We start from the raw sequence: 17,196 nt of genomic DNA, 5'->3' as shown, positions 1-17,196 counted from the left end.
ATATGAACTGTGACAGCCCGTCTTGAAATATTTGTATCGATGGCGTGAAATTACTAAAGTACCCTGGTGTCGTGTGCTTTTACTTTGGTTGTGGACCAATATGCTAACTCCCTAATATTTTGGAACCAATTAGGAAATTAGACTTTGGTTTTATTTTTATTTGTTTTTGGTTGGTGACTCAGCTGGACATCACACACACCCATACCACACTTTCGTGTACTCTCCCTCTCCTCCCTCTCTCGGATTTTCTTGCCATTTCCGTACAACTGGTACGGGCAACCCTCAAAAACCTTTCAAACATCACAGATCGAGGTCGTGAATGGTGTTTTTGGACTCCTTGCAAGCTTAGGAGTTAATTGGTGGTGGTGGTGGTGGTGGTGGTTGGACGTGAAAACCTCGGAAACCTTTGGAACCAAGAACCCCGATATGGAGTACTATTCATGCAAACGTGATCGTGAAGTTTTCAAAGAGTTTTAAGCTTCTAGGGAGCCTTAAAACATCTTCATGAAGCTCGGGGAGTAATTTTGAAGTGATTTGGATGTCGAGAAGCCCAGGTTTAGCGAGTTGCAGGTTTGGTCGGAATATCGAAGGTTTTTCAGGCGACTTTCCCTTGGTTTTAGGTCCCCCAAAGTGGTATGATTATGTTCTTCTCATTGTAAGCTTCATTTTGGTACAAATTTCATGGAATTTGGTTGAGAAATGAAGAAGATATTGAAGTTCTAAGTTTTTCCAGTTTCCGACGACGCAGATGGTGGCCTGCGGCAGCTCCAGTAAGGATCACCAGAGAAGACGAAGAATATTCTGTCAGCTTTGACGGAATATACTAACGACGTTACTAATGGCGTCAGGTATATATAACGGTATATTCCATTTTTGGACGGAATATTCCCTAACGCCGTTAGGGTTTCCGTACGTGTGCAAGGCACGTGCCTGCGAGTAGATCAGAAAATTTTTCTAAAAATATGGGATGTTCGTGGTGTTGAGTAGATCATGTTGGTATATTCAAACACCCCATTTGGAGAAGTTATTAGCTAATTTTGTTTATGTGCTTTAAATTAACGTTTATATAGTTGTTTCGCATATAGGTGAGACTTATCCTCAGGAGGAGCGCAATCAATCGAGGCTCAGGGGCTACGACCCACATACTAGTGAGTGGGCTTTTGGTTTTCAGTATATACCTATATACTTGGTATTTGTCCCAGAAAATGAATTTGAATGATTATACGTCTTGAAATGCCATGCAAAGTATCTGCCTATTTTACTCATGCATTAGTAGTTGCATATATTTATGATTGGTGCTACGAACACACAGGTAAGTGCCAGGTAAGTTTATAGATTATGGTTGTGAGATTGATTTTTATGTGAGATGTGTTGAGAGCTCATAAACCTGCACCCCGGTGTTAGTGCTCCCGCCCAAAGTTAGGGTACAGTCCTTCACGTGATGTTCACCTCCCACATCATACGCTCATCTTGGATCTAAGTTAGGTGCACAGTCCTGTCGTACAGACCACTATTGGTGGTTCCGACTCGTAGGTGACCCGTGATTATTCGCATAGTCTTCACGTGATCGTAGCACTTGAGCGTATTATTTACACCCAGTCCTATCGTATAGACTACTTTAGGTGGTTCCGACTCGTGTGCAGGTATATTTGTTGAGATGTGGATTTGAGCCGTATAGGTCACGTTAGGTGACTCCGGCTAGATGGATGAGCTCTAGATTCAGCCGTACATGTCACATTAGGTGACTCCGGCTGACATATCATTTGCATTGATTTATATCACATGGCTTACATATATTTTTTTATGCTGAGATATTTGGCATGACATATTGGTGAATTTTGCTATTCTGAGCATGGTTGTGGTATAGATATATATATATATATATATATATATTCTACTTTCTAGAAAATTATACAGGTTTTACAGCGAGGGGTTAGAACTTTTGAGAAATGAAATGATTTTGAAAAGCTTTGTTTTTGCCCATTCATACTTTCTATTTTGCACCCCTCCAGGTTCTAGTTAAGAGTGCTTTTTGGTGGCTTGCGAGGAATTCATGGCAGCTCTGACAGATTATCACCATTGTATGGTCACCTTTGGGTGTTGTATAATTAGCATTTGTCTTGCTAGACTGCACTTAGGCTACTTATGCTCTAGTTGTGTATTTTACACTTAATCTCGCACTAGCATGTTATCTTAGCTAGTATTGCTGGTAGTTTGTTTTTATTTATTCGTATTTTTATTATTATTTTTGCTTCTGCACTGTACACATGACTACGTCACCCTCACGTGACGGCCAGCACGCTTTAATTTCGATCGGGTATGTCATGAACTCATAAAAGAAATCTTACAACTTTTTTTTTTAACAGAATATTGGTGTTAATGATTAATAAAAAGTGAAATTGATGGAATCGAACCTATACAAGATGCGTAAACGTGCATAACCATAATTAATTTTTACCACAGAGATAAATCGCCATTGGTTGTTCCAATCAATTTTATTATAGAATGAAAAATAAAAAAATGGTGTTCATAATAAAAAAGGGTAGGCACTCTCCTACACAAATAGAATTTTGTAACTTTCCAGATTCAGATCATCCCCTCTTTTCTCTCCTTTGAACACCATAACACATAAAACCAAACCTCCAATTTCTCGACGTCTCAGAGAGACTCCCTCTTTCCCTCTCTCTTCTCCTCTTTCTCTCTCTGACCCTGCGAATTGCGGTGGCCCCTTTTCTCTCTCCTTTCTCGAGGGGTCGTCGCCTCCTCTCTCCCCAGAAAAGAAAAAAAATAAAAAATTTGCAAGAACAAACCCTCCCCCGCTTCCCCCATCCTTCAAACAAAAAAAGGGCTCGAATTTCAATCCGATCAAACCCGAATTCGCATTCAGGAGCTGAGAATTTGAAAGATGTCGGAGATGGCGAACACAGACCCGGAAGGGATCGACGGAGTTCGGATGACCTGGAACGTCTGGCCACGCACCAAGGTGGAGGCCAGCAAGTGCGTAATCCCACTGGCCGCCTGCATCTCCCCGATCCGGTCCCACCCCGACATCCCTACGCTCCCCTACGCGCCGCTCCGCTGCAAGACCTGCTCTGCCGTGCTGAACCCCTTTGCGCGCGTGGACTTCACCGCCAAGATCTGGATCTGCCCCTTCTGCTACCAGCGCAATCACTTCCCGCCTCACTACGCCGCGATCTCTGAGACCAATCTCCCTGGTGAACTCTACCCTCAGTACACCACCCTCCAATACGCTCTGCCGACCGATTCCGCCGCCCCTCAATCTCTGCCGTCCCCGGTTTTTGTCTTCGTGCTCGACACGTGTATGATCGAGGAGGAGATGGAATATGTCAAATCGGCGCTCAAAAGGGCACTTGGTTTGCTGCCCGATAATGCGCTTGTTGGGTTCGTTTCGTATGGAACCCAAGTTCAGGTCCATGAATTGGGGTTCTCTGATTTGTCGAAAGTGTATGTCTTTCGGGGTAGTAAGGAGATTTCAAAGGATCAGGTTTTGGAGCAATTGGGTCTCAGCGTTCTTGGTCGGAGACCTGGTCCAATTGGTGTCGGAGGGTACCAGCCGAAGGGGGTGCAAATGGGAATTCCCAATGCTGGTGTAAACCGCTTTTTGTTGCCTGCTTCAGATTGCGAATACACACTGAACACGGTGGGATTTTGAGTGTGATTGATTGGTTTCTGTATTTTTGTGGTTGATTTTAATAAATGGTGTATTTGGGTTCTGCTAATTGGGTCTGAATTTGTGAATTTTCAGCTGTTGGATGAATTGCAAACGGACCAGTGGCCTGTGCCACAAGGAAGTCGTGCTTCCAGGTGTACAGGAGTGGCGTTGAGTGTTGCTGCAGGGTTACTTGGAGCTTGTCTGCCTGGGACCGGGGCTCGCATTGTAGCTTTGGTTGGCGGTCCATGCACTGAGGGGCCTGGCGCGGTAAAGCTTTAGAGTTCTGTTGTGCTTGTGACTTGATGTTCTGGAATGCATGAATATGTGTATCTAAATTTTTATTCTTGTCTTATGGCCGTAGTTACTTTAGAAATCTACAATAAATCAGTGTAAGTAGGCATAATGAAGGATATGGGTCCATTGGTGCATATTATCACTTAATTTGATAAATGGAAGTAATATGATTTATTCAAATTCTAGATGAGAAAGATGTTGATTTATGAAAGTTATGCAGATTGTATCGAAAGATATGTCAGACCCAGTACGTTCCCATAAAGATCTGGATAAGGATGCGGCACCGTACTTTAAGAAAGCAATCAAGTTTTATGAAAATCTTGCAAAACAGCTGGTTAGCCAAGGCCATGTCTTAGACCTGTTTGCATCTGCACTCGATCAGGTCTGTCTTTGTTTCAACAGTTATTCCTGCAGTTCTGGCTTTATTTATGTTTTCCCTGTGTAAACTGGATCATCAATTCAGTTATTAGGGCTTATGTTCCTGTTTGTGCATGGTTGACCTGTATTAGCATCCAGACTGTTAACATAGCATTGTTGGTTTGGTTTGGATGTATTTTCATTGCTGTTGTTTCATGGATTGCTCGCGTTTCTCAATCCGTCTTTCACTTCCTTGAAGCAGTAGATGAACCATTTGTGATTTGTTGTTAGAATCAAATGAGCACTGTATACATCTTTGGACAATTTAACAATGCAACTTCACAATCATGTGATCTTCTCCAATGCAGTTAAGACTCATGGAACAGAAACTTTTTTGGTTAGAATATTGCTTGTTAGACTCACATTTCTTAATTTATTGGGTTGTATTTCTTTTATCACACAGGTAAGGTTTATTTGAAAATTTGAAACAGTTTGAAGTTTGAAATATAAAATAGTTGAATGCCAGACCATGGCTTCTTCCTTGAAGGTGTATGAAATCGCTAACTAAAGCACCATTGGTACTGTATATAGGAAGTCCATGAATCGAAACCTAAACAAGAACAAAAGGGTCACAGATGTATGCCTTTAGTTTGGCATCTAATATGCCAATGAGCTGTTAAAGCTGCAAAGCATCAGATGTATTCATGAAATGGTCAAAATTTCAAACAACTTTAAGATTGAGCAGTTAATTGTGATCTTACGAATTCATGTTTATATCTCTGATCCTATTGTGTAGTGATTTTATAGGTTTGATCATGTAATATGTGCTCTTTGTGTGTAATTCAGCAAATTTGTCTTAGCACACACCCACACACACACACTATAACAGTCATTGTCGTTCATTTTAACAATTTCTAGAAAAAATGTCATTCTAATGCTGCTTAGAAATTTTTTTGTCAATTTATTTAATGTATGTTAAATAAATTGACAAAAAAAATTCTAGAAAAATGTCATTCGTTTTAACAATTTCTAGAAAAATATCATTCTGTTTATGCACCTGGATTCTATTTTAATTATGCATTGACTTGAGACAATACTTTTGTATAGGTTGGGGTTGCAGAAATGAAAGTTGCAATTGAAAGAACTGGTGGGCTTGTTGTTCTAGCAGAAAGTTTTGGTCATTCTGTATTCAAAGACTCTTTCAAGCGTGTTTTTGAAGAAGGGGAACAATCGCTTGGCCTATGTTTCAAGTAAGTGTAATAATCATTAAACATTTCGATGGTCTTTGTTCACATTTTGAGTTCATCATAATTAGTTTGGCAATCAACTTTAAAGTTGTATTGCTGACAATGTAGCTGAATTTGGCAACCTCTAGTGAAACTCCAAATGTGATTCTTGTAACTTGTTATTTTTGTGATACACGTTGAGCATGGTTATAAGAATGAAGCTGTGGCTTGGGAATCCCATTCCTTGATTTTTTTGACTTTTAAGCTTGTAGAGTATGCGGTCAAATGCTAGCAATGGTACTAGCTGGCTCTTGTCAGTTGCTTTTTCCATACGCATGATTGTTCTTCTTGTTTTTTCCTTTTTCATTTTGGGTGGGTGGAAGAATTGAAGAATAGAATGAGAAGGGGACCCATACGGTAGAGCGTGGCTGTTAGCATTCTAGTATCTGAAGGTAGTGAGTGGCTGCTTGGTATATGTACCAGTGGACCATTTATCATTACATGGGATTCCTTACACAGTCGTATCCCTTAGGTTAGGTATTTGTCCTATCCAATGCCTTTTTCATGTGCATGGACACAGTAAAAATCCCTTACCTTTTTTCACTGTTCTTTATGCTTTGACTTGTATCATTAACGAATTTGTGTTCAAACTCTAATTATATGTTACTGACATTATTGTTTCAGTGGTACACTTGAGATCAACTGTTCGAAGGACATAAAAATTCAGGGGGTCATTGGACCCTGCACATCTTTGGAGAAGGTTGAACAATTTAATGATTTAGAACTTGTATTTATTTGCATTTATGGCAATAATGTTTAGAACCATTTAAATTTATTCAAAGTAGACATGTGTTTGTGGAGTTTGATGTTAAATTTTCCAAGCCTGGCAGAAAGGACCTGCTGTTGCTGATACTGCTATAGGGGAGGGAAATACAACAGCTTGGAAAATGTGTGGCCTTGACAGGAGTACTTGCTTGACAGTTTTCTTTGATCTCTCGTCTAGTGATCAGTCAAATACACCGGGAACTGTAAATCCACAATTGTATTTGCAGTTTCTTACAAGGTATGCTTGAACATTGTATCATGACCTTCAAAGATGAAACATCTTATGGCGCCCTTTGGTTAAATTTCTGTTGTTATTTCTATGTGAAGACTGAATTTTGGGTGGTTTCTTTCTTAATTGCAGCTTTCAAAACCCTGAAGGTCAAATGATGCTTCGAGTAACCACAATTACTAGACGATGGATAGATAGTTCCGTTAGCCCAGAGGTATTTCAGTTTGTTTGGCGAAGCCTGGTTATTTTAAATTCAAGTTTACCCTGGACGTTACAAACACCCTTGTTTATGTTGCACGATTGTGCTGTGACACATTCACACACACATACACACACATGTGCTTCCTTTTATTTAGATAACCAAGCAAGGTAAAACTGTGCTGCTTTCTCTTTTGCTTTTTACTGCTTTCTTGTAAATCCTTCTATTAAGTTCAAGTAAGAGTTGGATACTAGAGAGAATATAAGTGTTTGTAAAAGGGTATGCATTTTGAATAAACAGTACTTTTGATTTTGTTCTTAGTTTTGCCAAGTTTGTTGTATATCAACAATTTCTAGAGTTGTTGCGTTGTCATTTTTCTCTTTGCTTGTGAAAGCTGCTATCAAATACTTGGCTATGTAATAGGATCCTGAACCTTGTGCCGAACGATATGTTTTCTTGTTATATATTTTCCTATGCTGGTAACTTATTATTAGTTACCGAACTTGATTGAAGGGATATCACTGACGCAGAAGGATCTTGAATTTACAGGAATTGGTTCAAGGATTTGACCAAGAGACTGCTGCTGTAGTGATGGCAAGAAAAACTTCCTTGAAAATGGAGTCAGAGGTACTTTACAGCCATTCTCAACTGCTGTTATCTTGTATATCCCCATTGCATACCTTTTCCAATTTGTTATGTTCATATCTCACAACTTATGATAAGAATACACTGTTAGTATCCTAAAGTGAAATCATGTTGGGATAAGTTTTTTGCACTCACCGTATTTATGTATATGAAGTTACTTGTACTGCGATATTTCAAACTTTCAATCTGTGTATCTTAAATTTGATCGATTGCAAATTCGTAACATAATTTATAGGTCTTGCTTTCTTAGTACCCCAAGTTTTGATCTCAGGACTCTTAATATTTCAAACTTCCAGTCAGGGTTTCTTTAAATTGTTTGATAGCCAATTCTTCAACACAATTTATAGGTCGTCCTTTCTTATGAATGTTCTAAGCTATCTTATTGTAGATTACTTGTATTTTGTTGGTTCTTCACCAATGAATTTTTTCCTTGATTTATTTATTGTTCTTGTAACTTTGTAAGCATAGACTTCTGAAAAGATGTTTGATGGTGTTTCATATAGGAATCTTTTGATGCTACACGATGGTTGGATCGAGGACTTATTCGCCTCTGTTCGAAATTTGGTGACTATCGAAAAGATGATCCATCATCCTTTACTTTAAATCCCTGTTTCTCATTATTCCCTCAATTTATGTTTAACCTCCGACGCTCACAATTTGTGCAGGTAACCATGATTGCCCCTCTCCTTTTCATCTCTTTTGTTTTGATAATAACTTTGTAAACTATTGCTAATATATTATCTTTTCCCCACTTTGGTATCTGAAATGGGGTATTTGCAGGTTTTCAACAACAGCCCAGATGAAACTGCATATTTTCGCATGTTGTTAAATCGGGAAAATATCAGCAATGCTGCTGTCATGATACAACCATCATTAATATCTTATTCGTTTAATTCGCTGCCTCAGCCAGCATTGTTGGATGTAGCATCCATTGCAGCTGACCGTATTCTCCTGTTGGATTCATATTTTAGTATAGTCATTTTCCATGGAATGACAATAGCACAATGGCGTAACATGGGATACCAGAATCAGCCAGAACACCAGGTATGAATGCTTAATTTGTGATTCCCTGACTAGTGTTGTGCAAATGTTGATATTGTTTCAATTTTTCTTTTTTAGGCATTTGCACAACTACTGCAAGCTCCTCATGATGATACGCAATTGATTGTTCGGGACCGTTTCCCTGTCCCTAGATTGGTGGTGTGCGATCAGCATGGCTCCCAGGTTTCTAACTTGTTTAAAATCTTAGATTTTATTTGATTGCTTTCCCAGTTGTACGGTTGATAGTTTTCATCTAGGCTCGATTTTTAAGTATGTTAAAACTTATAAATTAAAAATGATTGTAAACCCGTTTGTTAGTGATAATGCTAGTTTGGTCTTTACCTTGTTGTTGGCCATGAGTAAAATTAGCAATTATTAATGCGGATGAAGGCTCATGCCCCAGATTTGCATTTTGACAATTTCTAGGACTCTTGTCAATTGTGTTGTCTATAAAGTTGTTTCTTTATTATAATTTAAAACATGTTTTACAGTCTATTTAAGGTTACTTGTCTCAGAATATTTTACTGAAAAAGGTCAACTCATCGGAGAGAATAGTTACACGTAAAAGTAGTGCTTATTAATCTTCGCAAGTGACAGTTGTCAACTCTACTGCATTTGATGAAGTTGGATGAATTTTCTGCTGTGTTCTGAACGCCTACTTGTTTTCTACTGTCATGCTCTGCAGGCAAGATTCTTGTTGGCAAAGTTGAACCCGTCAGCAACATACAACAATGCCCATGAAATGGCTGCCGGTTCAGATGTAATCTTCACAGACGATGTGAGCCTTCAAGTTTTCTTTGAGCATCTTCAGAGGCTGGCTGTACAATCCTGAGAGAGCCAAATAGAAATTTGAATTCTGCAGCTACACTTGATTTTGGTGCGGGGAAACTTGGTTGGTTTAGATTTTCTACCCCCTCTTGTCCTCCTGTTCCATTCAGTTGTTTTCCTTTCTTTCCAATGTATCTAAAGACTAGAGGCGAGACCCCCAAAATTCTTTTAATAAGGAAAAAAGCTTACAACATTCTTTGGGGGGGTGCGGGAAAGGTATTTAGTACTGCCTTTTGATAGAATAAGGGACGTGAAAGGCGAAATGAGTTTGATATGTTTGGAAAGAAAGGTATATGAGAGGAATGTGAGTTAAAGTGCGTTCCGTGCTTGGGTTGCGGAGCCAATTCGGGAGGATATGTTGTGAGATTTTTCTTTTTACATTTTGTGTCTCTACTCAACCAGGTCAGGAGGTACTTTCTTGTGGCTGAAGTTTTTAAGTTGTATACTGTGATGGGCTTATGAAGGTAGGCTGTATGTACTTTTTTTATTTTATATAAATATATTAGGGGGAGAAAAGAAAATGTTTGGATTCATTTCAGGCTGAAGTTGAGGACATTATTGTTATTGGATACTTTCCGTTGTATTGACTTGACAATAGAAATGTTTTGGAAATTGTTGAGCTGATTTCGCTTCCCTGATGTGATTTATATTTTTCTTGTGTTGGTCGTTTGTTTAAGCTGCTTTTTTGGATCTTTTAACACGTCCAGGCTCCAACTCCGCCTCTCAACGGGTTACGTAGGGTGAGGCTCTGTACCACCTTTTAGCCTATTGTATAAGCACTTCACTGTGAGCTTTAAGGTCTGGCTTTGAAGTTTGAACATCAGGCCACCTGAACACAAGATTTGACCTTGCATTCTCCTTCGGCATCGAGACGTAAACCTAATTTCCTTTTTTTATTAACCAAGATGTTTAAGAAACTGGAAACAGGAAACTGGAATATTAGCTGATCTTGGCAACCTAAGACCTATGCAACTAGGAAGGTCTTCCCAAGTTTACAAATGCGACTTAAAATGGGGCACGCTTCCCAGCTGCCATTATCAGTATTTCCATCCAATCCCAACTACACTATCTGAATTGCGTGATAGACTGGTCAGGATGATTGAGAATCTGTTGCATCAGCTGCGACAGCAGCGTGGACCCAAAACTTGAACTTGATTTATGAGTATGCTTGCAATTTTGTCTGCTGTATCTTTCAGCTTGTGAGTTTGTGACATCACTGTATGTGTTTATTTTCTGCACGCGGAAAGGGATTGAACCCTTGACCTTCCTTCAATTCTAATCCTTGTCCTCTAGTTTTGTTTTTGAATACTCTGCCCCCGCTGATGCTGATCTCAAAATGAATTGCACCACCTATGACAAGATGATGAGGGATTGAAAACCGTACGGAAACTTTGTTAACATACATGCTATTTACATACAAAAGATAATACTTGATGTGTACATACTATTTTGAATGTCAACGAAATTCAATTAAGTTAGCAGACTATCGTTGACCGACAAGTTTTCAATGCTTTAAAAACCTAATTTTCTGCAATAGAATCAGATCAAAAAGCACTCAATTATCACAAGATTTAAAGAGTTGATATAACTCCAAGTTGAAAAGCATCCAAATCCACCAAACTCAACATTCACCACCAGTTTACTTCGACTTGCACCATAAAAATATCAATTGATTAGTGATAGGTCAACAAAACGGTCAAAATCTTCGGAAGTCTGGAATACCGGATATGCCAAGCAAAAGTTTAAAGATTTGCATTAGCACACAGGAAACCAACATATATGTCCTAGATGAATGAAAAAGATTACAGCTAAAACAGATCTCATAGAAAGCCGGAAAAAAAAAGAGCCTCGTCAACAAACTGTTTTATGCAGCAGCGCCAGCACCCTTTCCCTTCTTCCTCTGGAGCTTCTTCATGTAAAACTCAAGTTCCTTACCTTCCAAGACGTACCTGACAAACAAGTTTGCAAAACAAAATAAGACGACGCAAACAAAAGATATACAACTGAAGATAGATAGTATCACATGTTATTATTAGACTCACCCATCACATCTGCCACATTGGCCTGGACGCGAAGATATGCAAGCGAGCAATCTCCCACCTCCAAACTGCTCTTCTATATGGGAATCTAGAGTGCGACCTTCCTGACGCTTCTCAAGCTTCCTGGTAACATGATTACTCTTCCTTGCTTCCTCGGTAGTTCCTTCTCCTTCCTGCTTGTACATATAACGATGGAACTAGTTAGTTTGGCAATGAAATAAATTATCATCCACTAACAAGTATAAAGTAAGGACTTTAAAAGACAGATGACAACATGAACGCCTATAAGAAACCAATATCCTTATTTCACAAACCATGCAGATCCACACATATGAGCTTGATGAGAAACAAAGGTAGTTTATGAAGTTACTAAAAAGACCTTGATGGGCCCTAACAATAAATACCTACATCATTCTTGTTTTACTACCAACAAATAGGACACTAAGATTTGAATCACTTCGTCTCTCAACACTAATCTCACTACATTCACAGTGCAATTCAAGAACTATGTGCAGTTACAAGTCATAGTGCAACCATTCAGAAGTGAATACTAATTTTACAACCCAAGTTGTTCAACAATAACAATGATGATACTTAGGTAAGTAGAGGGTCTAGAAATTATCCCCACTGTAGCAAATAAAAGTTTCGAATTCACAAAAATTACGTCTGGGGTATCCTTCTTAGCAGCACCGGACTTCTTCTTTCTGCCAATTTCAACTCCATAATGCTGAAGATACCACTGCTTAAATGGAGCGGCATCCACCTGGACAATGGCGCTTTTCACCAGAGTTTGTGTTCTAACAAGTTCATTGTTTGAGGCATTGTATACAACATCCAGGAGACGGGTTTTACGAGTAATGGCTTCGCTGCCCCACGAGAAGTTCCCAGTATCCAACCTGAGAGCTCTCCACTTCACATTGCCTCCTCGAACACGGATTCTCCTTACAGTCTTGTTGCTTGAGAGCTTTGTATTAGCAGGCTGACGTCCGAGCTCATACCTGTATATGACAAAGAATGAAAAACAATTAGAAATCCACAACACAACAATTGTCTAGCTTTGAAGCAAAGTCCACACTATTATTCTTCAGAAACCCTGAACATGATTAAAAACCCTTCGGCTTGACTCTTGATAAAATATTTGAGCAGATAAGAAAACGGAAATTTCACCACTCTTGGCAACGGCACATGCACAAAATTATTACATAGGTTGAGTTCTCATACAGTTCGTAGCTTGATTGTCCCATGGGATTCAAGATCTAAACAGTTCTATCTTATGCTTTTTCTTGCAGGGCAGCCAGAGGTAAACCTGGGACAGCTTATATCATAGTCTTTCTAGCGATATCACTGCCTGAACTAAGCAACTAAATAAGGATGTACATTAAACGAATTAACAAATTCCTCAATTCATTACCGGCAGAAACAACAAACTGAAATTAAAATTCTTTTATGCACCAAAGTTGTAAAACCTATATAACATGAAACAGATAGAGCCATATAGCAATAGTTTAAACATCAAAAAAAGCATAAAAAACCCAAAAATTCAAAACAGATGAAAACTCGGAGTTTCAGCCTAAACAAGTCCGAAAAAATTGAGTGAAAGCTTTAGTTGCATTTGCTATCTACAAGTTAAGATACAAATCTCATTCTCTCAGACAAGCACTAATCATAATTACCATAGAGGAACCAGTGTTTAGCCTAACAATCCAATAAAAGCAGACACCAACCATCATAAAAAATCAAAGAACATAACGAAAAACTCAGAAATAATTTACGATTATTAACAGATCTGTAGCCTAACTGCAACAGAACAAATGAATAAAAAAAATATTACAAAGGGCAAATAACAAATAATAGAAAATGAAAGAAATTAGAAAAAAGCAATCAAAGAGTAAAGCAGAGAGAAAAGGAAGAGAAATGGGGAAAGGAAGAGAAATGGGGTTGAAGGTGGAAGAGTAATTACTTTCTCTTCTTCCTCCATGCCTTCTTCTTGCCTCCAGTGGCACGGCGCTTGTGCATCGAGTCACGTGAGATACCTGCATATTATCACAAACACAAAACCATCAGCCATTGCAGCACACAGAGAGGGGAGAGAGAGAGAGGTCTGAGTGGTACCCATGGTTTCTGGACTGGGGGAGAGCTTCGGCGAGATCTCCTCTTCCCTTCGGCTAAAATAAACCCTGAAACCCTCCTCTTAAAAGAGTATTGCTCTGAAAACCCTAGGGCAATTATACTAAGCAGAAGGACATTTTCGTCTTTTGAGTGGGTCATTTTTTTAGCCACGCTCCAATCTCGTGTATGTGTGTATATATAGACTTCAGAATAATTAAGAACGTCTAACTTTGTTTTAATTTATAATTAAGTCTATAAACGTCTAACTCTGCCTATTTATAGAATTTTTAATTATTTTGACGTGCGCGCGCGCGCGCATATATATAAAGGTAACAACACAATAATTAGGAATTGAAATAAACAAAGATGAAGTAAAGGATAAGTAAAGATTGCAATAGAAAATGATAAAATAGGTATAAAGTAAGAAAGCAGACTTATATTAATTTATTAATCTTCAATGTTACAAGATAACACCAAAGTTGAAAAGAGAGATATCACTCAAAGAAAAGCACTTAGTAGTATATTTTACAATGCGAAAGTCTTAAGCATACAAACAACTGAGCTCAAAGGCTCTTAAAATAGAAAACTAAAAGCAAACTTAAACTCTAGGTGTCAAAGAGGTAGTGGAGCATCATAAAGCATCCTACCATAATGAGCGACATCTTCACTTTATGCAATGGCACTGACTCAGCTTCACGAGGGATTGTTGAAAGATTCCTAAAAAAGTGCATAACAACAAGCAGCTACAGGAATCAAAGGACAATTATTTTGAAAAGGGAATAATGGTCGGCATCTAGATATCAGACATCATCTTATCTTCTCTTTATTCAGAGAAAAAGCATTTCATGCTTTATTTCTTTGAACGGATCGAAGGACAGATTCCATAGCAGTCATCCTTATTATCATCATCATAGTCTTCATCCATGTTATGCTGAGATGACGCGGCTTCAGATTCCATCTCCTCGTCATCTAGACCGTCAATCTCAAGGATTTTTAGAACTTTATCCTTTAGATCTTTCTTTGAGCAAGATGGGTTGGACTCGATTAAAGACTTAAGCTTTTCAGTCTTTGATGATGATGATGATTCAGGGGTTGAATGGGAAGGTTCAACTGCACTCTGCCTATCAGGCTAGATTATTTTGGCTTGAGATGATCCAAGTGGAACTTATCCCACCAACGAATAAAAAGCTTTCTCTCAAGCTGGGGAGCAAAATCCCAAGAACCATCATTATCGTCAACAAAACCATAATCCCATTTCAGGATCCAATTAAGATCATACATTATCATGAACTAAAGAAACAACTTTCTTTTTTCAGGATAATCAACATTTTCTTTACTAAAATTATCTAGAAAAGAATCAACAATGACTTGGGGTAGATAATCCATACTAGGATCCAAACAATAAACCATGTTCTAAACCATTTTCTACTTTAAAACTTTTTTATAGCCTTCATTAGAAGCATTTGTTTCTACAATTTTGAATGCTTCAAGATTTGCCAGAGCTAAACACAGGAGTTCTTTGACTTTTCTTTGCTAAAGTCGCACCATTCGAGTTTGTTCCTCGGTCTAAGGAACAAGATTCTTCTTCAGCCTGTGATAGAGTGGTTTTGTCACATCCCGGCACGTCTTGATTTTGGTCGGGGTGTGTTAGGCTTGCTATCCTTGGCGAGGTCCTTGTAAAACTCACCTACATAATTTAAACTGCATAAAAATCTTTGCAATTGTGTTTTATCCAGGATTTCATCCGGAAATTTATCAGCAAAATCGATAGCCCTATCAATAGGAAAAATTATTCCTTTAAGAATATTATGCCCTAAAAATCGAACCTTGGTTTGAAAGAGTTTCACCTTTCGTGTCGAGATGACCAAACCTGCACTCTTCACCACTTTCAAGAAAATACTTAAATGCTTAAAGTGATGTTCTAACAAATTAGAATAGACTAAAACATCATCAATATAGACAATAATAAAAGTGGAGTAAGGATTAAAGATGTCATTCATTATGTTTTGAAATTCAGAAGGAGCATTCTTTAATCCAAATGGCATCCGTTCCATTCATAGTGTCTAAAATGAGACATTGAATGCAGTTTTATACCTCTCCTTTTAGCAATTTGAATATGCCAATATCCAGACTTGATATTGAATTTAGAAAATATTAAAGCTTGATTTAGCATATCTAGCAGATTTTTGTTATTTGGAATAGGGTTTCTAATCCATCTAAGAGCTTTATTCAAAGGTTTGTAATTGATAACTAACCTTGGCGCTCCTCGCTCAAGTTCAGCGGCATTTTCTATATAGTATGTTGAACAACTCCAAGGAGAGTAGCACTTTCGGATTAACTTCTTTTCAAGAAGTTCGTTGATTTCTTTTTTGCAAATCTCCATTAGTTTGCTATTCATTTGAATGGGTCGAGCCTTAGTAGGAATTTTCTTTTCATCAAAATCAGGCTCATAAGGTAATTCGACAATATGTATCTTACGATCCCAAAAGGCGTTTGGAATTTCAACACAGACTTGTTTTTCAAATTCCTTTTGTATGGACTCAACCCTTTCTTTCACTATGTTTGTGTGAGTTGTTCTTCAGTCCTTTTAAAATGCATTTCTTCTTTCAGAGAACAAAGAAATTTTTCTTTGTTTTGAATATTCTTTTGTATGACATTTACATACTGCATTTGAGGTTCTCTGGAAAATGTGAACTTTACCTTTGTTCCTTCTACTTCAGTCTCAATATCTTCTTCTGAAACTTTAAATGGGTAAAGCATGTTGATAAAAGGAATACCTAAAATCATAGCATGGCTTGGTCCTTTAACCATAACAAAAGGGGTTTCGAAACAAACCTCTTCTTGAATCACCGCGGCATCTGACACCTTATATTGGATTTTCATGGGTTGATTAGTTGCACTACACAAACCTTGAGAAGTTTTTGAGAAGTACTTAGTGGGTACAACTCCTTCATTTACACAGTTTAGATCTGCTTCGGAGTCAATGAGTGTTTCAAAAGAAAACCTGAAAGTTTTGTTAATAGCAAAGGTAATTATAGAATACCATTTTTGAGAAATTACCTTATCGATGCTATTAACATACTTTAGGGTCGAGATACTGTTGTTTGGATCGGCAAGCTGTAATACTGGTTCATACTCTGGTGGTTTATTTTTCTTCTTTTCTGCAAAGTCATCCATCAGATGTTGAAACTTGCTTTTAGTTTTAGTTCAATTGCCTTTACTCCGAACCTCTTCTTCGGGCGAAAAATGATAGAGTTCGAGGACTTGAACTCTATGCTTCAATCCTTTTATTTCATCTTTTGTAGCATTGCTTTCATGCTGCATTTCAGATAACATGGGTTCCTTCATTTTTTTTTTTTCCAGCTATTATGTCAATGATTGTTTTGAAAATATAAGCTTCAATTGGTTGCTACTCACTTGGTTTAGAATTTTCTTTTTCTCTTGCCAAATCTAAATATTTTTCTAGAACTTCTCTCTTTTCCAAAGGATCTTCTAGCCTATCGATTAAGTCTAAAATCAGACTTTCCTCTTTGGTGATAACACATAGATTTAGCTTACAGGCACATTCATCTTCTGACTCCGCGCTGCTAGCATCAGTTGATGATGTAAATAGTTCTTCATCTTGAAGAACCACAACTTCATTTTCGCTTTGTTCAGGATCAAATGAATTTTGTATTAGCTGGCATAATTGTTTTCTCAGGCCTTCATCTAGATTAAGGTTGTTAATCTTT

At 38.1% G+C, this 17,196-nt stretch overlaps 2 protein-coding genes across 4 annotated transcripts; one reads left to right on the top strand and one right to left on the bottom strand.

Moving 5' to 3' along the window:
* Positions 1–2,596: 2,596 nt before the first annotated feature.
* On the top strand, positions 2,597–9,941 carry LOC103966693 (protein transport protein SEC23). The gene is made up of 12 exons (XM_009379886.2): positions 2,597–3,661; positions 3,767–3,940; positions 4,188–4,349; positions 5,432–5,574; positions 6,235–6,310; positions 6,441–6,613; positions 6,737–6,818; positions 7,353–7,430; positions 7,952–8,113; positions 8,229–8,492; positions 8,568–8,672; positions 9,175–9,941. The coding sequence occupies exons 1-12, from the start codon at positions 2,906–2,908 to the stop codon at positions 9,319–9,321; spliced, it is 2,322 nt and encodes a 773-aa protein (XP_009378161.2). The 5' UTR covers positions 2,597–2,905; the 3' UTR covers positions 9,322–9,941.
* Positions 9,942–10,311: 370 nt separating this feature from the next.
* Positions 10,312–13,624, bottom strand: LOC103966694 (40S ribosomal protein S8). 3 transcript variants are annotated; one of them, XM_048573224.1, is made up of 6 exons: positions 13,469–13,624; positions 13,317–13,389; positions 12,021–12,354; positions 11,360–11,529; positions 11,178–11,266; positions 10,312–10,667 (listed from the first exon to the last, which is right to left on the bottom strand). In XM_048573224.1, the coding sequence occupies exons 1-5, from the start codon at positions 13,470–13,472 to the stop codon at positions 11,182–11,184; spliced, it is 666 nt and encodes a 221-aa protein (XP_048429181.1). In that variant the 5' UTR covers positions 13,473–13,624; the 3' UTR covers positions 10,312–10,667; positions 11,178–11,181. The 3 variants fall into 3 exon arrangements, with proteins under 3 accessions (XP_048429181.1, XP_048429182.1, XP_009378162.2); XM_048573225.1 differs by lacking the exon at positions 10,312–10,667 and adding an exon at positions 10,703–10,965; XM_009379887.3 differs by lacking the exon at positions 10,312–10,667 and having other exon boundaries at positions 10,967–11,266.
* Positions 13,625–17,196: the final 3,572 nt, after the last annotated feature.

Source organism: the organism of the source record quoted next, unplaced genomic scaffold, assembly GCF_019419815.1.
Source record: "Pyrus x bretschneideri cultivar Hongxiangsu unplaced genomic scaffold, Pyrus_bretschneideri_v1 Contig65, whole genome shotgun sequence".
Classification (NCBI taxonomy): Eukaryota; Viridiplantae; Streptophyta; class Magnoliopsida; order Rosales; family Rosaceae; genus Pyrus; species Pyrus x bretschneideri.
This window is presented reverse-complemented; position numbering and strand designations above follow the sequence as displayed.